At 31.0% G+C, this 25465-nt stretch overlaps 1 protein-coding gene across 1 annotated transcript in view; it reads left to right on the forward strand.

Annotated features, from left to right (window-relative positions):
* The window catches only part of LOC129226910 (probable C-mannosyltransferase DPY19L1), a 126347-nt gene that overhangs the window by 16405 nt on the left and 84477 nt on the right, over positions 1-25465 (forward strand). Inside the window, exons 4-7 of the mRNA XM_054861540.1 lie at positions 6966-7103; positions 12438-12558; positions 16014-16107; positions 21827-21884. Of these exons, the coding sequence (XP_054717515.1) occupies positions 6966-7103; positions 12438-12558; positions 16014-16107; positions 21827-21884 (411 nt within the window). The remainder of the gene's footprint in view (positions 1-6965; positions 7104-12437; positions 12559-16013; positions 16108-21826; positions 21885-25465) is intronic.

Genomic DNA, 25465 nt, shown 5'->3' on the forward strand with positions numbered 1-25465 from the left:
CTCTGACTCCAGTATTACTTCTTTAGCAAACAAGAATGCTTTTATTCAAAATATGCTGTGTGTGTTTTGTGTCAATAACTTATATAAAAAATGCAAAAAAGAATTCAATTAAAAATAATTAATAAAATAGTTAAATTAGTTCATCCCTTTGGGGGGGGGGGGGAGCTGCCCCACCCCTAAAATCGGCTACTGATCATAAACTTATGATTTGCTTTCTAACCCACCAAAACTCTTCTAGGTAAGCATATACATAAATATATTTTTTTAAATGTTAATTACTAATTCAATGAAAAAAGAAGTAATAGACAAATTGCGATAATGTATACTCTTGGGTTTAAAACCATTGAGTTACATATCTTTTTTCGCACTGTCCATAAATTTCAATAATACTCGAAAAGCAAACAAAAGTGATAAGGGTAAGTTCAAATTTTCTTCTAGGTGTATTCAAATATTCTTTCCTTTTTATATGATGTAATAATTTTAAAAATATATATAGTTACATTGTGACAAAATTAATTAAAAATTATTTAATGGATGAGTTCAATTAATTTTATCCCTTCGAGAGAAGCACGTAAACTCTCAATCTCCCCCCCTAAAGATTTGCAACTGCATTTAAATCGTGATTTAAATACTTTTAAAGCTTAAAGTTTGTGTTTATATACATAATTTTACAAAAAAAAGAGACAATTATTTATTAAAAATTAAGCAAAATTAAAATAATTTTAGAGCGTCATTTTTGCCAGGTTTTTTCCTCGCAATTCTCAAGCGAAGGAAAAAAATGCTTTCCGGACAGCTATTTAGAACAGTCAATCTGAGGACAGCAGCTGGAGAAGAAACCCGCCCACAAGTGGGGTGCTGACCGTTTCCCCGAAAAGGCCATAAATCACTTGCGTAGAGGCGAATCTCGTACCTTTGTAAAGGGGGATGGAAATTTTTAGTTTGTGAATTGGAATAGGCTCACCATTTATTTGATTACATTTGTTCTATTAAAGCTATCGAAAATATTTTACCATCTTTAGAAAGCTGAGATTATACGCTATGCTTTGCTCTTTTTAAAAATCTGAATGCTCCTCCTGGTTCGTCAAAAATTTACCTTTTCTCAAAGTTCAATTTCAAGTTTGTATGAAAAATGTTTGAATTATTTTAATGAAAAACCGCAAAGACAGAAGCACGCTATAGTCGTCATAGGTTAAGTAAAAAAAAAGAAAAGTTTGAAAATCTCAATTTCCCGATGAGCTATCTCAAGAATGAGAAGACATTCTGGCTCGTAGGTTAACATAGGGATTCGAAAACCGGGAATCTGTCTGATGCGGCCTCTTAAGCCTGAAGCTAAAGAACGAAATGTTAATAGAGACGACGAATTTGAAAACAACTTTTCAAATGTACAGCCGTTTTGTTATTCTCAGGAATCCCTTAACAACTATAACTGAAATTTGGTATAGTTTGGCCCCTGGAGCAGTAGCGCTCTTTGAAGCATTCCCCTCAGTTATTATACCTCAGCTCTTCTCATTTCGATCAAGGCTAAAATGGATCCAACAGTTATATGGACCTTTCTGACACATTCAAATGATATATATTTAATGACTTAGTTGATTTACTTGGAGAATTTGTTTTTTTATTTTCATGTTACTTTTAGTCTTATTTAATCGTTTGCTTTAACAAAAAATAAAATAAAATAAATAAATGTATGTTAAATTTCAAACTTCAGCAATATTGATTTTGACAATATTTGATGAACAAATAAGTACTTTGTTTTAACAAATTTAGCAAAAAATTTTGAAAATGAGCCAGTTGTTTCTCTTTATGATTATTCCCCCTGATACGACATGTGCTGATTTGGATTTTAAGAATAAAAACAACGAAAGGACGACATAAAAAATGCAATGTGATCAGAAAAAATAATCAATTTAAACCCTAGCGGTTTTGTGCCTAGATAAGGTGTTTACGTCCATTGATATCGTTTATCAGAATTTTCTTCCTTAAGTGGGCTTTTGTAGACTTTCGAGGTTCATAAAAGGGATGCGGAAGATAAGAGAGTCGCTCATAAAAGAGATCTGAATTCTCTTCCCCTGAAATATATCCTTTGATATCCTTTGACCTTAAAATAATAAAATTTGTAAAATCGTAACATCAGCAAGTTTTATGTGATACAATACATTAAGAATTTATATTTTAAATTGTTTTTTAAAAGCTTATTAATTATTTTGCTTTACATATTGTTACGCGTTAGTAGCAACTTTAAACTTTCTTTGAATGATGACACAGTTCTTGAGAAAACGATGAAGATTTATTTACAGCTATGTACAGGAAATGTAGTTACAACTGCTAAATCAATCATCAGCAACTAAGCAAATATGAATTAACATCGCAAACTCAATGATCACACACGTATTTATGTCAAATTTACGCGAAGCACAGCGCAAAGGCTATAATACACACAGAGCTAATCATTCAGAAATGGAGGGACCATATACTTCATTCGAATGTAAGAGGGTTGTATATTCATTACAAGACTATTTAGAGGTTACGTTACTAAGACAATTTTAGATCAAAGATAATGGAATAAATGCCAAATTTAGCCAGATTACAACAGATTAATCACAAAAATAATTACAGAATTTAACAATATTTTCATCAAGTTCGCTTTTCTTCTGGTGGATGTTTAATTTTTATATCGTTCTAATTACAATATTGAGTTTATTACTGAAAATCTCTGTTTTATATAGGAGAGAAATGCCCAGGAATCCAATTTCCTTTTTAAAATCATAACATCTATTTTTATCAGATTATTCTTAAAAGATTATATAAATCTTTGTAAACTAAATAAGATTGAGAAGCAATCTGGTGAACAGCAGCTAGCATGGCCCAAATCCCTCTAATATCTGTAAAATTAAGCATTGCAGAACATTTTCTTTGATAATGATATATTAAAACGAAATAACTAGCAAGTACCTTTAGTAAGTTAGAATTATTAACTACATCAAAAGTATAAAATTAACATTATAAATATTCTTTTGTTTAAAACATTTAAATTGAAAATAATTTTATTTACTTAGTTATTTAATGTATATTCACCATTCCTTTTAATATAAATTTGGGGGGGGGGGGAGAAATAATAATAAATACAAACATCTTTTGAAAATCAGGCAACCCTTCACTTAGGATATAAACATTTAAGAGTAAAGGCCTAAATATTTGCCTGATAGTATATAATTTAAAGTTTTTGTGCTAAACCATGTTCTCATATTTTTTAGGATCTACTATTTTACTAAATCATCTTCATTTTACTACAAACGAATTAAAAAATCATTATTATCAATGAAATTTTTGATACATTTGTAGATTTATTATTCTGAAGGTTCAATTGTATTTATGAAATATGTGGAGATTTAGTGTATTTCATTTTACCATATTACTCCGCATTATCCGGCATGCCGGGAAAAAGCAAGGGTGACCAGCATGCAGGGAAATTTGAATTTTCCGTCATGCCGGATAATTCGAGGTTTGTTTTGTAACAAACCAAAAGAGAATTTCTCTATTCAGTTCCAATCAGAAAGCAAATCACTGTGAGGAAAAAAAATAAATAAATCCTGAAAGTAACCCGCAAAAAACGAGTATGGCATGTAATATGTGCTTATTATTTATTGTAGGTCATTATTAACAGATTTAATTATATGCTAATAAAGTAATCAATTCAGAAGCAATCATTGTTATTGAGATTTGTGCGTAACTTACTGCTTAAATGTTTGCTTACTTAATTTTAATTTAATTTTATAAAGTTATTTGTTAATGAACAATTTTTTTCTTGTTAAAAAACAAATGACATTACTAAGGAACATTCTTACAAAATTAAACTGTTTATTAATACTAATAAGATAGAATTGAAAAGCGATAGCTCTGTGCAGGTAAATTGGATAAAAATGAAACAACTTTTAAAAGCACAGAAAAGATAAAAAGTTTATAAAAACGCAGACATGTTTCGTAGGCAATAGCCTCCTTCCTCAGTGCGAAATGTACAAATGGATGAATCAAAGTCAAGGGGAAGTTTAAATTGCGTAACTGGAAAAACATTGACCAATCAGCTATCAGCGAGTGCTGAGGCAAAATATGACGAATTCTAACATGTAAGATTGAATAAGATTGGAGAAAAATGCGGAACAGCAAAAGACTCATTGCAAAAATTATTTAAGTTTTTATGAATGTAAAAGGATTCCAGAAAATCTAATTCAGCTACTGTTGTAGGTCTGCAAATGATCTTGGCTTCCGAAAAGAGAAAATTGTGCCCTGTGTCCCAACAATGTTTAGCAATTGAAGATTTGTTCAGTTCCTGTTTTTTAATGTGGTTTTCATGTTCTTTCAAACGAAATTTAAGTGAACACCTTGTCTGTCCCATGTAACCGATATTACATTGACAAGGAATCTTACTAATATTATATATGCGAAAGTTTGTCTGTATGGATGGATGTATGGATGTATGGATGGATGTATGGATGTTTGTTACTCTTTCACGCAAAAACTACTGAACGGATTTTGATGAAACTTTACAATAATATAGCTTATGCATCAGAATAACACATAGGGTAGTTTTCGTCCCGTTATGGGGGGCAAAACCCCCTTAGGGGGGCAATAAAACACAATTTTTGTATAAATTCTCTAACATTGGGATGAAAAAAATACTTGCACATATTTACATTATATGTCCATCGAAAGCTCTGATTTTTCTGCTGAAGATGGCACCTGTTCGAAATTTCTAAGTAGAATAAAAAACGAGTTATGAGCTTTTTAGATCCATGTTCGAAGGCTTTCCTCAACTCAATACAGTATTTAGTGTATCATCTCAACTCCCTGTCGATAGCGACAATTGTTGTATTGTTGACTTTCTTTGCTTTTCGTGATTGTTCAAGGCTTTTCTCAAGTCAAATCTTGAAGTAAGATTTTTGCACAAGATTGGCAAATAATACATGATTTGGCTGATGATTTTCCATTTAAACGGAACTTTAAAGTAATTAATGGTTTTTATTATTATTTATGCTAATTGAACACTTACTCATTATCCAAACAACCAGCAGATCGCCAAAATTTTTGCAGAAAGATTTCCGTAGCTGATGCATTTGGCAGTTTTTTCAACGTTGCTGTTTTTGAAGCCGAAGACTACGTCATAATGTTTCTCAGCTTTCACCATGTAAAGAAAATATCGCCAATCAAAGAATTTTCAAAAGACTTTTTTTACTGTGTTAAATAATCCAGCAACTAAATTAGGCAAATCCATAAACAGCACAAAAACTTTCATTAATTTTCCTTTTTGCACAATTTCAACAATCACCAAATTTTATTACTTATTTTGGTAACATTTGGGATGAAACTGTTTAGCGCCATTTTATGGTGACCAAAAATATCTCAGCATCTGGCGACGATATCTCTGTAACGAAAATTAATATCATATCGTTTTACAAAGTAAGGAAAGAATGGGGGAGCATCATCGAAGGTACCTCGAAACGACTTTCGCAAATTCGGTAAAATCGCACCAAGAGCCACAATGATTGAAATTTCCCGAAATAACTAAAGCAAGTATAAGGGGATTACGAGCGCAGCTACTTTTTTTTATCACTTCGTACTTCATTAGCCATACAGAGAAGGTTTTCGACTCCATGTTAAAAAAAAAGTATCAACAGATTAATCTTTTTAAACATGAGAAGATTAATTTCATGTTTTTTAAATTTGTATATGCTTAAATATAGTGCTTTCGTTTCTTAATCAATACTAATTTGTTTTTATACTGATTGCTATTTTAGTTTTATGGGTAAGGAAGAAACTCGATTTTTAATCACGTCAAAAAGATGTGTTTTAAATTCTTTTACTTAAAACAGAAAACAAAAGCAAGTAACGATTTTTTCTAATAATTATTACTGACCCAGGCAACGCCGGGTATTTTTGCTAGTGTGATATATGCCCCACTGATCAAGTGGTTGGATTGGGTCCTTCAGTTTGGAAAAAGAAAGTTTATTTATGGGTCTGTAAATTACGCGAAAGTCAAATTGGACTCGCTGATAGCTGATTGGTCAATGTTTTTCCGGTTACGCAATTTAAACTTCCCCTTGACTTTAATTCATCCATTTGTACATTTCGCACTGAGGAAGGAGGCTATTGCCTCCGAAACATGTCTGCGTTTTTATAAACTTTTTATCTTTTCTGTGCTTTTAAACATTGTTTCATTTTTATCCAACTAATAAGATACGTTAACTTATATTCATTTTTAAGCTGAGCATATGTTTTTTATAATATTATTATTATTTTCTTAACCTCCATTTTTCCGGCATGCCGGAAAGGACCAGGTGAGTGTCATTGAAATCCTGGTAACTCCCGAATTTTGGGGCATGCCGGATGACGGCGTGGTAACATGGTATTGAGGTCAAATTTTACAATTAAATGTATGACCCAATAAGTATGGTTTCAATGTATTGGAAATAACCTTTCACTGTAACCATTAGGGAGACCGGAAAGTAATGTTTTTGTTCAAACAAATATTTTTTTTATTTAAAGTTTTTATTTTTAATATACAATGCAATTGCTCTCCTTGTTAGATATTATGTTGTGTTACCTCTAATATATAAAATAATGATGTCCCACCCCCCATCAGCATACTAGATATATTAAAATAATGAAATACTTTGTCCTTGGAATTAGCAAAAGAGGTTAAGATTGTAAGGATAATTTTTGTTTTAATTTTTTATTTATATCTTGTTATGGCAAAAAAAAAAAAAAAAGAAATTGCTCAATGTTTGGAAACTTTAACCACATACTTGGGGGGTTCTCATTTTGATGCCCTGTGCCTCATAATCTGCACCTGATAATATATTTTTAAAAAATCTTTACATTTTGAAGCTCTATACATGGGATGTGAGGCCTATGGGCTTGATTGTATTTGTTTTATGGTTTTAGTTCTAAAGCATGTTTGTATTTTTCAGGGTCTTTACTATTTTTACTACAAACAATTAACAGAATCAACTTCGTTTTTTGATGGAATAAAGAAAATTATGAATGACAATATCACAGAGTACCCTTCAACCATAAACACTTTGGAAAGATTTACATTATACCCAGAAGTATGATTTCTTGTTTGTTGCTTTATTTATCGTAGAAAAAAAATACAGGATCATTTTCAATTTATGTGTATTTGAGTTAAAACGCATGATTAAAATCAGCTATTCGCAACTCCAACAAACTATAGGGGACGCTGCAGTCACTGTCTAATGGCGGATGAAAAAACTAAAACAAATGCACGCCATAACGTATAAATTGCTTCTAAACTTAGGAAATGGCAGAAATTTTTGTTTGCATGTATGATTTTTTGTTCTATATTCATTTGAAAAGATTTTTCAGAGTCTTTTGGTTATTCTGACCCACGTAGAAAGAGATTAGAAATCAAAAAGTATTACGAAAGTAAAAAATTAATTTAAAACACACATTAAGTTGTCTAAAGCAGCCATTTTCACGATGTTGAATTCGGTATTCATAAATTTTTGGTTCGCTTTGAACAGCATTTTCATTTTGTACTGTTTTTTTTATACATTAGTTCATATTATGTTCAGTTTCGTGACATTTCTGCATTTGTTGACATTTGTGTTACATAGTGCACATACGTGACAGACTGTCAAGAGTAACATTTAACACTAGATAATTTATTTCTATGATTATATGATTGGATATCAAAAGAAATCATCATGCATTTAATTCATTCTTCATGGAAATGATTTAACTGATATACGAAATCTTGTCAAGATACATTATTCTTTCACACAATACTAAAACCATAACCCTATAAACAGATTTTTGGCGAAATTCTTCCACCAATAATGACAGCTTTTGCAGAGCAATCAAGTCAAGTTGGCGCGATATTTTAGCGATAAAAATTCCAAGCTTTTTTTTTTTTAATGTTCAAATTTTTAACGTTCTTTCTGGATTTTTCAATCTGTTTTGCGATAAATATTTTAAAGAAAATTTATTTGAATACTGTCCATTTCAGTTGGATGCTATAGTAACAAGGTTATTTAAATCATTTATGTGGAATTAGGTTAAGGAAAAGCAGTAATTTTTCAGCATGGCACAAGTGTCCTGTCAATGTTGTTAAGTCCGCTTTTTTTTTTCATTGAATTGAAAAACTGATATTTATTCAAATTCACTTAGAACAAGATAAATAAAATGTGTACTCACAGTTTATATCAGATATTTTTGATGTTACGCTGTTGCGAATGACGATTCCAAATGATGAATTACGCAAATAAAAAAAATACACATAACAAACTGTTTGTTTTGCCCAAAATGAACACGTGGAATGCAATGTTTTAGTTTTTTGGGCAGTTTTCTAAATCACCGCAAGGTAGCGTATTCGAACTCTGGAGTTGCGAATTGAAGCCTTTTGTCAAAACTGCTGTTATTCATCAACATATTTCAAGTATTAAAATAAATAAATAAATAAATAAAAAAAAAAGCGAACTGCTTTGCACAGGCTACCATAAAAGTAAAAATTATGCAAGTGACACACATGATGTTCGATACTCAGGCATAAATAAACTAGAAGAAATTTAAAATACAATTTCATATCAGGGTAATGGCAACAGTTCCAAAAAAATCCCAGCTAGCATTGCGGAAGCTATCTCACATATTCCATTAATCCCTGAAGGGAGAGAAAAAAATTTCATGTCACATGACACTTGTTCAACACTCAGGACAAAACAAACAAGAAGTTCCTTCTAGAACTAAACGAGCTTACTTTCCCGTATACCCATATCTACTTTCTACTATCTGATCAATATTCTCAAAAATAGCTAAAATCACAAATTATTTCAAACATAGATTTTTAATATTTCAAGCTGATTTCTAGGAATAAAATACACCTTACTCATTTGAAAAATTAGATGAATTAAAAAATAAATAAACAAACAAACAAACAAATAACATAGCAGCAGTGGCGTAGCTAGGAGGGGCGGTGCACTTTTCGAGGGGTGGCAAATTAACCCTTTTGATGTGGAAAAAATAAACGTATTTTTCAACTAAGGATATTATGGTTTTAATCTGTTATTGCAGGCAAAAAGAAAAACTTCGAGTTGCAAGACTATTGTGTCACTACCAGATTAAAACTACTTATACAAAAATGTCTGCTTTCTTTCAGAAACTTTCAAAATCTTTCTTGATAGCATGTCAGTACAATTCCTTGTTTTTTGCTGAGTGGGCGGCAATGAAGTCATGGGACCAATATTTTTTAGACTGTAGAAGTTAACTCCGGGCTCCAGGAGGGAGAAAACAATGACGTTTTCCAGTTTTCTTTACAAGAAAGAGTTAACACTGAATTTTAAGAGTTTCTTAAAAAACCTCTTAGTGAAACAAAAACTTTTTTTTTTTAACTTCCGGAAAATAGTGACAAGACTAAGAAAAGAAGGGGAAGGTGAAAAACAAGAGGAAGAGGAGTGGTTTGGAGGGTCTCTATATTTAAAAGGGAATGAAGAATAATTACATAGCACTGCATAAAGCCAGGTTAAAAACTTAAATCTAATTTTAACTTAAGCGCAATCATTAAATGTATAACTTTTTATCGGACACTTACTAACATATATCCCTTTTCTTTCCCCCATGGGGGAAGTAAAACACATCAAACAAGACAAGCCCATTATGCTAAATGAACCCAACTATTTGGTATACACTTGATATTTTTGAAATTTTCGTGGGGTAGCCATGCCCTCTCTCTGGCATTGTTTCCATTCTTGTTAGACTTCACATGAATTACAATAAAGTTTTTTTTTTTTTTTTTTTTCAATTTAAGCTAGACTGGGGGTTTAAAAACTATAATTGAAACTTCCTCAGGGTAGCTTTATGGCTCCCGGGTCTTTTTATTTTATATTCTTACTATACTTCAATGAATAAAAAGGATTTTTTTTTATATTTAGCTCTAAAAAACTATTTTTGAAACTTTCTCAGGGTGGCCATTGTCCCCCTCTCATTGTTTTCCTTATTGTTAGACTTTGTATTCACAAGTATTATAAGAGAACTTTTTTGCATCATTTTTGCTCAAAAAAGGGGATTTTAACTATTCTTAAAATTTTCTCGGAGGGGGACCCCCTCCCTGGATCCGCCCATGGTGTGCCATGACGCTTGTTTGAGCAGCCCCAATTATTTTCAAAGCCTGGCACCACTGAAGCTAAGATTGCTGTTAGAATAAAGATGATAATCTTGAAATAGTGTTAACAGATCCTGATTAGAGTGAAGTTAACAATGCCCAAAAATTTCCATTATGGTCATGATCTCAGTCCCAAAAAAACTCTCATTAGAGTGAGGACAGCTGTCTCTGAAAATCCTGACAAGAGTGAAGACAACAGTTCCTAATATCCTCATCTGAATCAAGATAGCATTTTCTAAATAATGTCTATGGTCCGCTAAAAATACCCACCCATCAGAGAAAAAACAACCTTCCCGAAATATTCTTTTTGAATGAAGGTAATAATGATCAAAACGTTGCTTAAAAAAAAAACTTTCCTAAAAGTCCCATCAAAATACAAACATCAGTCATTTTTAAATCCCTGTTGGAATAAGGGTAATAGTTTTCAAATATTGTTGACCCCCCAAAGACAAATACAAGGGAGGGAGATTGCCCCCTTCTTGAGCCAAGATGCAGGAACTCACCTTAGGAATATTTTAGGTACTGAGGTTCTCAAAACGTAATTTATACAATCTTCGATAATGTTACAAAGTTCGAATTTTTTTTCCGAATTCCAGTCTTAAAAACCCAATTGATGGGGATTGGAACTTTGTGGAAGAAGTTTTTCGAATTTCCAAAAGGTCAAATGTTAGACGATCTTAGAGGACATAAAACGGGGTTTGGGAGACTCTCCTCTGGAACGTTTTTTGAATTGAAGTCCTAAAGTAAGCAATTGTACGACACCGATAATGTTAAGGTAAAGGAAGGATGGGATTCGTTCCTCCGGAATTTTGTAGAAATAGAAGTTCCAAAAGAAAAACTTAATTTGAGACGATCTTCCATGATGTTAGGAGGTGAAGCTTTAGAAATTTGTAAAAGGGAAAGAAAATGAAATCAATCGCCCCCTCCTAGAATACTTTCTGGATCCATCCTTGTGACCTCCCTCTTAAAATCTTAGTTCCAGAATATGAAATAGTTTTGAAAGATCCAATCAGGTGGTACTACGGTGGAATACTATGGTTCAAAAAAAAGAAAAAAAAAAAACTCCTTTAAAATTTGGATAGTATTTCCCAAAAGTTCCCTCTAACTCCATTAGAGTGAGGACCAGGGGCGGATTCAAGGGAGGGTCAAAGGGTCAGCTGACCCCCCTGTGGCATGAATTTTATTATGATTGTTACTAAACTTCAATTTTCAGATCTGAAAAAATAGTACATGAAATCAATGTTAACCTTTTTTTGCTTGGTTCTATCTGCAAGGTATCTTTTCTCAGCATGTCATATTTCAAAGAATTGACTGAGTTCGGTTGCTGGGCTATTGCTCTTTCAAGATTTTTGTTCATTTTTAAAAGAAAAATATATTCAAAGTTAACGACAACGTGTCCAACCTGTTTACCTAAAGAAGTGTGACATTACTGAAAATTTAAGGCAACTATATTTTAAGGCAACTTGCACCAAGATGCCTTAAAATTCTGTGCAACTTGCCCTAAAATCTATTTTGCAAGTTGCAAAAAGTTTAGGGAAGGAGGGGGGGGGTGCTCCGTAGCATATGAGGAGGTCTGCCATCCTCCTTGCCCCCCCCCCCTTAACTGATACTTTTTTTTATCTTGGAGGTATAACACTAGTTATTGAAACTTGACCCCCCTTACAAAAATATCTGGATCCGCCCCTGGTGAGGATATCAGCCACCACATAGCCCTTATCATTATCAACAATACTTAAATTACTTTAACAATTGCTTTAAAAGTTCCAATTAAATTACTGACAACTGTCTCCATCAAAAAATGAAAGTGAAATCCTTATCAATTGGTTGTCATTTACAAATAAATAATTAAACAAATCAATATTCCATCCAGAAAGACACATCACAAGAGGAAACTTAGTTTAATGAAGTTCCCGGAATACTATTTAGGACTATGTTTGGTCCCTATAAGTTGGGTGGTGGTGTGTGTGTGGGGGGGGGGAGGATCATGATCCTTTGGATGTCAAGCATGCATACGCTTGACATTTGTTTATGCGTAAAACCATAGTTTCTGCAGATAGACTGTAGTAGTGTAGCATGCACGCGAAACAAAAATTTTTATAGTGTCATTTTTATTTTGCAAAAATATTATTAATTTTATATTTTCCATATGCATACTGAGATATTAAGCATTTACTAGCATTTCTGCACAAATTTTTCTTACATACTTTTCTGAGAAATCTACTTCAAAAAAGCTTCTTTTGATTATTTGTGTAACTTTTTGAATTAGGTACTTTTAGCGGCTGGCTATAGGTGTATTAATAGCATTGCTAACTTCTTTAACATCAGTCTTAAGGAATGTTGGGAGGTTCTTCGAGGCGATGATTTACCCACAATTGAAAGTTGTGAAGGTTAGTAATTTGTTTTCCCTCTTGATTTATCAATAAAAGCTTGTTGAAAAGTATGTGCTCTTTTAAAAATTGCTGCTATTTGTTTTTTGTTTTGCATTTCTAAATGCAATTATTTATGAGAATTTATATAAAAAAGATGATTTATTCCACATAAGATCTGGCTAACGTCTGGAAAAAATCTATCTATAGTAGCCTTTTGACATTTAAATTTCAGATCTTAGGTTGCCATTCATTTATAATTTTTTCGGAATCATGCTGTATAGCAGCACCTACCAGGGCTAGTAGTACTATGTCATGCCCCAAAACAAAGGAGAGGGGCTCCTACCTTTTGTACCGCTCATCTCCAAAATTTTAATTATGATACTTACTTCCCTTTGCTGTCTCATATGTAGCCAAAATCTGTGATTTGGGGACTTTTATTTAGAAAAATTAGCCCACGCCCCCTATTTGTGCTCAAAATTTGCACTTTGACACCTTTCTGATAATGAGCTCCTCCAAATCTAAGCTGGATCTCCTCTTGCTACTGCAGGGTTGCCACGCACCTGGAAAACCTGGAATTGTCTGGGAAAATGAAAACCACCTAAACTGGTCAGGGAAATGTCAGGGAAAATCACAAATTGTTGAAATTTCTGGAAATGTCAGGTATTTCCTTCCCAGTCTTTCGATCTGTTCGGTAAAACTGCTGTGTCATTTGGGAAAAAATGCTGAAGTATGGTAAATGTCGCATTCCAGATATGCAAATTTTTCTGATAGGCAAGAGAAAGAAGATTCAAGCTCATATTTAAAGACTGAATGTAATAAGGTTACACTGAAAAGAAATATTAATCCATATGAAAATCATTAAGTTCTGATTTATATCATTACATTTTATTTTGCTTCGAAGAAGAAAAAATCCAAGCCATGCTTAGCTAGAAATTACTAGTATTTTTGCGCAATGCATCTGTGGCCTAGTATTTTAAGGACCTTCATTCTGCATTTTTTCATAAAATAAATGATGTTCATAAAAATTTTAAGGTCACAAAATTTTTGCTTCTTAATGTTAAAACATTTTTTTTGGAAATATGTCAACATTGAAACTGGCTTTGCCGAAAATTTCTTAGTGTGTTTGGGATTTCAGTCCTTCTGTAATCAATGAAATTAAATTTTTAGTTTGTCTTAACTCAACCCAAATATAGATTACAATTATTGATAATATTTTAAGCATTACTTGGTTCATAAAGCAGGTTTACTTACATTAAAAACATGTTATATTGGTATTTAACAGGGTTGGCAGGTTTCTGCCGAGGCGGTAAGAACCACTGGTAGAAACCGGTTAAAACCGGCATGGCAAAAACCCCTTTCTGCCACATTTATGGCAGAAACTGGCAGAAACTCAAAAAAATGACATAAATGCAATTCCTGACATACAATATAAAATGTATAAGAAAAATAATTAAATATTAACCCAAATACAATTTATTTACAACACTATCACCATTCAAAATCAAATTTTACATTGTTTTCACACTGCAGCAGCCTGTAACAAAATACAAGTTTTGACGCTGTTTCTAAACCTAAACAATTTCTCAATTTGTTGTGCACAAAGGAGAAATTTGAGAAGATTCTTTCAATCCCAGCAGAACTAGCTGGCATTATCATCAAAGAACAAGCAAGATTCACAAAACTTTCATCTATAGCACATTTTTTTCAAATTGAACCACCATGCGGTAGCTGGCGTAGTTGTTATAACTTGATAGAAAAAATAGGTTTCGGGAAAAAGGGCCAATTTGTTTTGTAAAGCTATGGTATAAAGTACATAATCAGGGTTAATATTTGTGAGTAAAGTTCGGGCATTTTCTTCTTGATTACATGATAAATTTACTCCAAAATACTTTGGATGGAGCATATAGGCTAGTAAATGGTTGTCAATAACTGCTTGATTAAATCTGTGCATCACTTCCTTCTCAAAAGCACACATAAGAGCGTGTTTTGTTAAATGAATCCAAACATCGCAATCATCTGCAGTTGAGCAGTTCTCTTTTTTAACTGAATCCAGAGCAATAGTAACAGGTTTTATCTGCAGCAGCAAGTGTTTAACTTCTTTGTGAATCATCTGATTATTTATAATCTGAACAATACCTTTGTCATGAATATCATCTTCATATTCTTCTAGTATTTGTAAATAATATGGGCGATTCTTTATAAACGACTCTAAGCAGTCCACCTGGCTATTCCACCGTGTATTACAAGGTGTGTGTGGTTTCACAGCTTTTGGGTACTCCTTCAGCCAAGCTCCTTGCCTGTGATGGTTTCTGAAATATTTCTGGACTGAAACCACATGTTTAATAAATGAATCTGGTGTGATATCCAGTCCAAGAAGATTTAAGTAATGAGCTGATCAACCATAAGTTGTAACAGATAGCATTTCTTCTTCAATAATTTTCCTCATTAACTCCATCTTGTGTTATTATCAGTTACTAAAGATAATACTTTGCAGTCATATTTCGTTTCAAGCTCTATTATTGCATTTTTCGCTAAATCAGCACAGTAAGTTGCAGCAGCAGGAGCTCTTTGAGAATAGCTTTATTCAGTTACATTAAGTGAAAAATGACAAGTTCCTGAATTTTAGAGTTTAATGAAAGAAAAAAAGTCTGTATTTATTTAAATATTTGATATATTACACTTTATATCTTGAATGCAAACAAAATAATTATAAACAAACTGAAAAATTTGTTACAACATTACAAGGCTAAAATTTCTAACACTTAGCAATTTCAACTATGATACATTTTACTTTGCTTTGGAAATGTCAGTCTTGTTATTTAACATATTTTTACACTAATTATTAAATAACTATTATATTAAGTTTTTGAAATGACGAAATGGGGTTATATTTTTTATTTTACTTAATTGCCTGTCATTAAGTAATTACTAGAGCTATTAAAAACGTTTTCTAGTTTTTGCCAGTTTCTGCCGGTTTTTACCGGTTATAACCAGTTTCTGCCGGTTTTTACCGGTTATAACCAGTTTCTGCCACTGGCAGGGCAAAAACCAGTTTCTGCCGGCAAAAAGCCAACCCTGGTATTTAATAATGCAAGTCAGCCTTCATTTACCTGGAATTTTTTCTAAAAGCAACTGGAAAACCTGGAAATGTCAGGGAATTTTATTCTTGAACTTTTGTGGCAACCCTGTACTGAGACATGTCAAAATTTTCTATTTTGAAGAAAATGGTTTTTAAATTCTGCAGTCATTAAAAAATGTTCAAAAAAAAAAAAAAAAAAAAAAAAAAAAAAAAAAAACACAAATAAATAAATAGATAAGTAAAAATAAATAAATTAAATTAAAGCAGCAATATATTCATTTTTTTTGTACATTTTCTTAAGTAAAATAAACTTATTTTTATCATAACAGTGTCTCATTAAAATTTTAATGGTTCAGAAATTGTATTTATAATTTATTTTTCTTGTCTTTATTAGGTATAGGTGATCCGGCATACTTTTATGTAACATGTGTGTTTTTACTTAATGGCTTAGTAGGATCTCTCATGTTTTTGTATGGAGTTGTCTTAAGGTACGCTAACTTTTTTAAATCATGCCAAGAAAACTTTTTATTCTTTATTATTTATCTGTTTTGTCTTCTTGGATGTTTTTATTTGAAAAGATTTTTTATGAACAAAATTAAAAATAATGGAGTGAAACCCATTCTTTATTGTAAAATTGCTAAACGTAAATAAAATTCTTAAGGTTGTAAAATTTTGTTGTGACTATTAAATTTTTACTGCTTACTCTTAAGTGGTGTCCCCAGTTTTGCCTACACGAAATTCATTCCCCCCTGTTTTCTAGTTTCAATCTTACCTTTTGATATATGTAAGGGGGAAAAAAATTAAAATGTTGGCGAAACTGGGGTGTAAACCTCTTAGGCAGCTCAAATCTGAGAGAAAATTGTGTGCATTTTAAGCCAGTTATCTTGTACTTGTTTTACTGCAACACACTTACTACTTGGCCTCTCCTCTCTAAAGTCTCAAAAATTATTTTCCTTTCAAAATGGCTTTCCTATCTGCATTTCAGTTCCATTCATAACATACAGGAATACTCAAAAAAAAAAGCTTAATTTTTTAATGGTTTCAGCATTGTTTTGCTACGTCATGTTTTAATGAAAATTCTTTTATAAATAATAGATTGACAGTAAAATCTAAGCGCTTATATTTTAATTAGTGCAATTTTATATTTTTCATTCCATACATTCTGTTATTACAATAAACAAAAAAAAAAAAATAAAAAAAAATGGCTTGATAATTTTGGAAAAAAAATTTAAAAATTAGCATTTTTCTAGAGTACATTGGTGATACTTTAATTTCATATCATTACATTGATGCTATGGTCATTTCATCACTCTAGTCAAAAGGAAAACTATACAAAGCTGTAAAAGAGTCTCAAATATATTTTTTTCTTCAGTTTAAAAATTGAGGCAGTGAGAAGCAAAGGGATTTAAGTGAATGTTTTTAAATTTTGAGTTAAACAGGTTTAAAGTTGTAGTCCTAGGTAGGCTTTTGGTGAAATTTTACTATAAATCATGCTGTATAGCAGCACCTACGAGAGTTTCTAGTATTATGGGAAATGACTCCAAGCCACTGTTAACATAAAGTGTTTATTCAAGAAAATAGACGACACAGAACATAGAACACACACACAAAATATGTATATTCCTTTAGTGACTATCTTCGCCTGTCTACGTCTTACTCGATTCTGCCTAATTCTGCCTTGTGTCATGACATCAGGTGACTATATCGGCGGTTGGCCATGGGAAAACCCAAGCATTACGTCATCTGTTGATTACATGAAGAAATTCCCAAGCAATCTTATGATTACGCGAGGAAATACCATAAATATATATTACATGAGGAAATACCATGAAAATTTTAAACGAAGAATTGTAACTTCTATGTATAGATGAGAAACAGCTGCATAAATGAGTTATATGTATTTTTAAGCACTTTTATTATACTTGATGTGATTGTCATGGAAAAATCTGAGGCTTGCTTTTGCTATATCTCAGTAACTAGACCTTTTAGAGGCTTCGGGATTTCACTAAATGATTTGCTTAATCTTAAGGTACAAGTTAACACTAAAAAATTCAATTCTAAAAGTAAAATTATTATTTTGGTTAGGATGGAAAACAGCAAATTTCATGTAATTTCCCCATTAAATGTTTAAATATAAAACCCACTGTTACAAATTTTGTTTTCTTACAACAGTAATATTAATAGCAATCATAATAAAAATTTAGAATAAAGGCTTATCTGGAGCAAGCTAGAAATTTATCTACTATCATTGTTTTTTTGGGATTTTTATCTTCATCTATGCCAATAATCGAAAACGGGGCTAAGTAAAGACACATATTAGGATCTTTATCACAAGTAACTTGTATGTTGTGAAATATGAATTAGTTTTACAAACCTTTAATATTTAAATGGTTCTAATTAAATTAGCGCATAAATAAATCCTAGAGAGGAACAAGGATTCATTTTTAGCGCCAATTGCTTAAAGTTTTAACACATATATAGGCTATTTTTTCTTTTAGTGTGAGGCATTTTTTGAAAAAATAAGATGAAGTTATGGTAACATCATACTACTTATGAAATACATTTACACTAAAGAGAATAAAATAACAGAATTAAAAAAAAAAAAAAAATACTAAGCACTTTTCATAATGCATTCAAAAGGACAAAATAACTTTTTTGGGTCAGAAAGGACAATATTTAAGTATTCCTGTGGTTTTCAATTATTCCTAGAAAATGAACCCGCAAATGATGAAAAGTGCGACTCAAGTCATTTGAAACCTAACTTTATCCGAAAAATATGCATGTTTCAACTCTCAAATTTATGATAAGATAATATAATGATGAGAAATTCTCTTCATTACTTGATTTGCACGTTTCTTTGTTTGTGGTGTCATTTTCTTGAAATAATTGAAAACTACAGGAATACTTAAATTGTCCATTCTGCCCCAGAAGAGCTATTTTGTCCTTTTAAGTGCATTATGAAAAGTGCTTAGTATATTTTTAAAAAATGCTGTTATTAAATATATATACAGTGGCTCCCAAAAGTGTTCGTACACCTACGATTTTCAATGAAATAGGCCCTTATCCATTGGTTAGAATTAATATTTCGGAATAGGTATTTTATTATAAGATCTATGATCTATTTTTAACAAAACTACATAAAATTTTTAATAAAACATTAAAACTTAATTTTTTAAAAATCAAAAACCAAAAAGTGCCGGAAATTTTATGTCACAAAAGTCTTTGTACACTTTGCAAAAATGTCAAAATATTAGTAAATAATCTAACTTTTGACTAAGTTATTATTTAGTAGGATATCATGCAGTAACAACAACAGCTTTTAAACGTCTGGGAATAGATTTCATTGTTTTTTCTTTCTTTTTTTGTGCAATTTCTGAGTAAGTGTTCAGCCGCACTACGAGTCTTACTGTTTCTAGTTCGCATTTCGTTTCAATGGTGTATTTTCGTAATCTAGCCACCAGAGATCTCCAAAATATGTTCCATTAAGTTTAAATCTAGCGATTGAGGAGATATTTCTAAGCTTAAGGACAAATTTTGAGGCACCAAACGTGAACGTGTGCTTCTTATCATTATCTTGATAAAAAAAAGTTGTTTCCGATTACCAAATTTTGGGGTAATAGTTTTAAATTACTTTTTAAAATATTTAAATGAACAGCATAATTCATTATTTCATCAAAAAATTCCAAATTTCGAAGTCCTGATGCTGAGATGCACCCTCACACAAGAACACATTCAACGTCCTGATTAACCGATCCAACTAAGTTCTTAAGATTAAATTCCTCATTTTTTTCTTTCATTTACAATTATACAACAATTTAACCCAAAATGTTGAATTTATTTTCGTCTATAAGTAAGACGTTGTTCCAAAACGTTTTGAGCTTATTTATCATTGATTTTACGACAGAAAGTGTAAGCTTACTGTTTTTTGCACGAACAAGAAAATTTTTGCGGGAAGAGGTCCCATTTAATCTAGCTAATCAGAGAACTTGGCGAACAATTTTAGGTAAAAATTAAACGTAAAATGTTTCATTCAATTCTGCAGAAACTTTTTCAGTTCTGAAATGTGTATTTTTCATATTTTTTTTAACTGTAAACCTCCGATCACGCTTGGTTAACTTTGCCAGTTGACCTTTTCTTACCTAGTTTTCGATCCGATTCTTGTCTTTCAAGCATTTTATCAAGCCCTTCACTATAGAATGGTATAAATTAACCAATTTAGAGACATTTCAAACCAATTTACGGCTACTGTGAGGGAAAAAAACAAATTTCGAATTGTGTTTGTTGTTTTTTACGCATACCTGCCATTTAAAAATAATAAGCAGAATATTAGGGAATAAATACACAAAAATTTAAAGGCAAATGACTTTACAGTATCATTACAATGCAAAAATAACAAAAAAAAAAAAAAAACACATATGATAATTTTAATTATGAATTTATTCGAAACTATTGCAGTGTACGATGACTTTTGTGGCGTGTTTTATCTCTGTCTCTTCGTTTTTGACAAATTTCAAAAATAAAATCTGGCAATATTCTAAAAAAAACTACTGGGTTTTATTCAGAATTGCATAGGAATGGTGTGAAAAAAAATTAGACTTCATATTCGAATTCAGTTTTGCGTTATTTTGTTTTTACTACAAAATTTCAAGGTGTACGAACACTTTTGGGAGCCACTGTACTTGAATGTTCACATTCATTTTTCATTATAAAATGTTACTTTAATGTAGTATATTCTGTTTTTTTACAAAATACAATTTTACTAAAAATATAGTTTTTGACACAGAGCTGTAAAAACCATGGTTTTTACCATAGTGTCTGAACTTTTGCTAACCCTGGCTTAAATACTAGGAAATGATTTTTTGTACTATAGTTAATAATTCATATATTTAATATGTATGAGTGATTAAAAATTATTTAAATTGAGGCGGATTGGTTTTTGAAATTGTTTTTATGATAATGTTAGAGTAGCCTTTCAAGTTGCATGAACTTTAACCTTTCACTTAACTTTGTAAACAATTGGTTTTATTGACTTATTACAAATTTATGTTACCCAGAATCTTTACTTTTACCTATTTCTTTTGCATTTTTGTAAAGAGAGTTTGGCAGGTATGAGTTTAAAATCAGCCAGAAGCTACCTTAAGACATTCTCAAAAAAATGTCTTTTTTCAAAATATTGTGAGACTAAAGCAAAAGCAGTTGGTCTAGGGATAACACACCAAATAACTTTGCTTTCTATTATGTGTTTATTCCAAATTCACATTATGCATATATATATTCTGTGGAATATTTGCAGTAAGTTGTAAAATATTCTTCTGCTGGGTGATCTGGCTTATGTCATCACCTCTATTTATACAGTCTTGTGCGAATTAATGGAATCAAGTTGGGAATTTTTAATTTTGTAATTTTTTAGGTTGTTTAATCTTTCTTTATAACAGCTGTTTAGCCTACCAGTTGATTAGGCACTATAACCTCGTGTGTTTTTTTTTTTTTTTGTCATAAATATTGTGTTTTGTTTAAGTGTTATAAATTTTTACATATTTTTGCTGTTTTTTTCGCAATCTGGTTACATTTTACCTTTTTGTTAGCCATGGATATTTCTCCACGGAAGAGGCAGGCCATTGTGACATTGAGTGAAAATCTAATTGCACTACAAAAGAAAAAACAATTTGTGCTTTGCTAAAAACATGGTTTTGAGATCAAGAATTCAAAGAAAATTGCAAAACTCTAGCTGACTTTATGCACAGTAGAGTGAAAATGGTGCAGGACAAAAAGGGGGAGGGGGGCATACTAAATGGTGGTTTTGATATTATAATTGAATGATGTAAATAAAGGTGATTTTGTAAAAAAATTGGCTTGATTCCATTAGTTTTCACTAGGATGTATTTTAATTTCATTTCATTTCTGTATTTTTTTTTTCTGTTCGCATTTGTCAAAATGCAAATACAAACACTCAACAGCAGCAGCCATTCACAGGGTGAGTCAGTAGAAATGCAACTCATTAAATCAAAATACAATGGAATCTTTAAATATTAAAAGAGCTATAAAAATTTTAAATTCTAAAATTAAACAAACACCACTTTTTCTCTTTAAAAATGTGAATAATCAAATTACTACTGATGTGGGAGAATTATGTATATTGATAGTCATATTTTATTTCAATTAATCCATCCATATGAAATAAGTTAATATATATTTTTTGTTTTCCAGCAATTCTATATCTGGTGGACTACTATCAGGAGTTTCTTTCTTCTTTAACCATGGAGAGGTTTGTAACTTGTTTTATTTTAGACTGTAAAATGTTTCAGTTTGAACAGGGATGCCCATCACCCCCCCCCCCCCCCAAGTTCAATGGTGCAAATCCCCCCTCTTCACAAATTTTTCTCAAACCTCTTTCCCTTTTTTATTTCTCTTGTTTTATTTTATTAATTTTTTAAAAACATTTTTTATATAAATTATTTTAAAAAATATTTTTTTATTTAATTTGTTTAAATTTTTTTTTTATTTATTTATTTTTAATTATTATTATTTTATTTGAAAAGTTCTGTGCTACGCAAATGACACACACACAAACTAAATTAAAAAATAAAATAAAATATAAAAAAGTAAAATAAAATAAATAATTGAAATTAAAAATAAATCAATAAATAAGTTTAAACAAATAAAGTTTAAAAAAATTTAAAATCCCCCCCCCCCTTCCCAAAATTTTGATGGTGCAACTTGCGCCATAATCCCCTTTTGTGGAAACCCGAAGTTTGAAAAACATTGAGATATGAATACCGAATTTATGTTTTTGTGATGGATCAATAATGAAAAATTTCTTTTAATTCAAATTTAGAATATATTTGATTTCTACAAAAAACATTGGAGAAGTCATTAAGTTTTAAAGATATTACTAGGTTTTAAATTGAAGTGTAGCAAAAATCATTTTGGAAAATAGTTTTTGAAAACTAAAAATTTAATATTATATGTATTCCGGTACCATAATAAGGGTGAATAGGTAAAAATTGCTGAAAATATGTATGTTTACCCATTTTAGTGACTTTTCATATTCATATTTTTTTCTTTGCTCTAGCTTGGTAAAATTTGAAGAACTTTGCTAAACATCTGTAAAAAAAAATTGAAATTAATTATCAAATGGGTCATTCTCTGCAAAGTTTTGTGCTCTCAGTTGTAAACTGTTAAACTTTTGTTTAAAATTTTGAATTTCATTGTGATTCTGAGAGTTTAATTTACTATTATGAGAGAATGACACAACTTACTGGGGGCGAATTTAAAAATATTCATGTCATTTATTTTTAGCAGAAATTAACTTTAAGTTAAATTTTTTTTTATTTATTATATTACTAGCAGGGTCCCACCGCTTTGCACAATATACCTAGAAAATAAAAGTTATGTCAAGTAATGTGTTCAACAATTAGGCTTCAATAAAGGGGGGGGGGATACTGTAATATTTCCCGTCAAAATAACGATTCATAAATAACTTTAATGACAAATTTAAAAGTCCCGAATAAGTTAAACGCGAACCTCCATTAACACAAATAAAATCCTTGATTATTTTCTACTAGCAGTATTAAAAAAAAAGTAAAAGACCAAAAAATCATGAAAAAGAGAACTTTTTACTTCAAAGCAAAACCAAGAATTTTATTTGTTACAGTCGAGTAATAAAATGGCAACAGTTCTCTCTCTTCACAAGGATTTTAGTCACGCTAATTAAAACTAAGCTCGCAGCAGACAACAAATTTCTAGTTTAAAATTGATGTTCTACTGTTTAAAAATGCTTATAACTTTTCTCCTGGGAATTTTAGGTACTTGTTTTTTTTTGAAATTGGAAGAAAATAAATCTACTTCAGGGGTATTTTTCGTGGGCTTTTGAATGAAACTTAAATCAAGAAAATCAGATAATTATTACGGGTAGAAAAAGCCATTTAATGCCATTTTTGGATCCCAAAATTAAAGTTTGAGCTGTTCGAACTTTTTCTGGGATTTGAAAACCCGCCTACAATCCTTCTTGGGTGTTCAAGTTCCTCCCAACCAAATTTGGTCGAGATCCAGCCTAAACTGTGGATTTGTATGGGGAAAAAATATATATGTGCTAAAAATTTAATGGAAGTTAATGGGAAAAATTTAATTGAATTTAAAAAAAAAAATTGACGCCCCCTCCCCCTGTGATGTAAAATAATCCTTTTTCTTTGTACAAAATGCGTACACACCTTTTCAAAAAAAAAACTATTTAAGTTTCGTTCAAATTTAAAACTTTTTCTCAAATCATTAAATTAGATTTACAGTTGCTTTAAAACTCTATTTAGCGAGTGAAGCGGTTTTTACTGCAATTTTAAAATATTTCGCCAAATAAACAAAAAAAGACATCAAATAACGTACATTTCACTCAGATAAAACCAAATCAGAAGTTTATTTTCTTTCAAAACAAATCGCCAAAACAATGAATTACATTAACGGTTTCTTTAAAACAATAATTCTAGACTGAACCTGCTCAGCTCCTAACGTGCCAAGCGACCACGCTACCGGAACCCAGCCCTTTTGCGAGTGAAGTTGATGTTTTTTCTTTGGCAACAATAAATGTTTCGCCAAACAAACAAAAAGGTATAAAATCACATTGACAGTAGCTTTCAAATCTTTATATATTAAGAGCTGCGTTGCCCAGCTTTGCCCAGTCCACCTGGAGAACAAAAATTGTGTCAAGTGACATATATTCAACAATGAATTAAAAGAATAACTTAATAACTTAAAGAATAACTTAAATAAAAGAAAAAAAAAACACCATGCAAAATTACTCTTCCAAACAATGAAAACAGATATTAAAATACTTCAAAGAAATTAAAATGCGAAAGATGGATTTTAAAAGCGTAACCATGGAAACATGAAATAAAATAAGTTTAAGAATTCTGATGCAAAACAAATAAACAATGGATTCAAAAAGCATAACCATGGAAACACGAAAATAAAATGGTTGACAACCTGAATCAAAATGACATATTTCGACATTGATTTAAAAATGCTTGTAATTTTTTTCCTTTGATTTAAAAATGCTTGTAATTTTTTTCCTTTGAAGATAGAAGCTAATTTTTTCGACCAAAGGTCGAGAGAGATCTGGAGCAAAAAATGTCGCTTTTTCCAACGCTGTCAAAAAGAAAACTGTGGGATAATTCCTTCACTTTTTATTGACAGATTTAATGAAGAAAGTAGTGCCTAAATTTCAGCTGAGCCTAAAAAAATTCAAGCTAAAAATGCAAATTACTCCCGCCGTAATTAAGTTAGAGCATTGAAATAAATTTTTAAGAATGCAGAAAATTCTACCCTTTTTAACGATATATAATAGTAATATGTGCAAGTAAATTGTCACCCCTTTAATAGCCAATAATAGGCAATTTACGTGAAATTTGGGCGTAAATTTGAATTTAAAAAAGAAGTATTTATCGGATTTTTTTCGAATTATAGCCTATGTTACTCAGTAAGAAAGCATCTTTCATATAGTGAAAGAATTTTTCAAATAGGTGCAGTGGTTCCGGAGATTACCTCGAACATATGAACACACAAAAATCCGCCCTCTCTCTTTATAATATTAGTAAAGATATATATATATATATATATATATACATACATTTTTTCTTTATTTATATAGATTCAGTATTTTGAAATGAAAACACAAAAATGTGAACTTATTGTTTATTTTCTTATTTACTTAGAAAAATATTTTTGTTGATTTTTCACTAACAGTGTCAAGTGACTAGTGAGAGAATTACAGTTTGGTACATTGGACTTACGTAAAACATATTTAAAAATAAAATGCAGAAATTTTACATTTATTACCTTGTTAAACTTTGTTCT

The sequence above is a fragment of the Uloborus diversus genome, chromosome 7 (assembly GCF_026930045.1).
Source record: "Uloborus diversus isolate 005 chromosome 7, Udiv.v.3.1, whole genome shotgun sequence".
Taxonomy (NCBI): Eukaryota; Metazoa; Arthropoda; class Arachnida; order Araneae; family Uloboridae; genus Uloborus; species Uloborus diversus.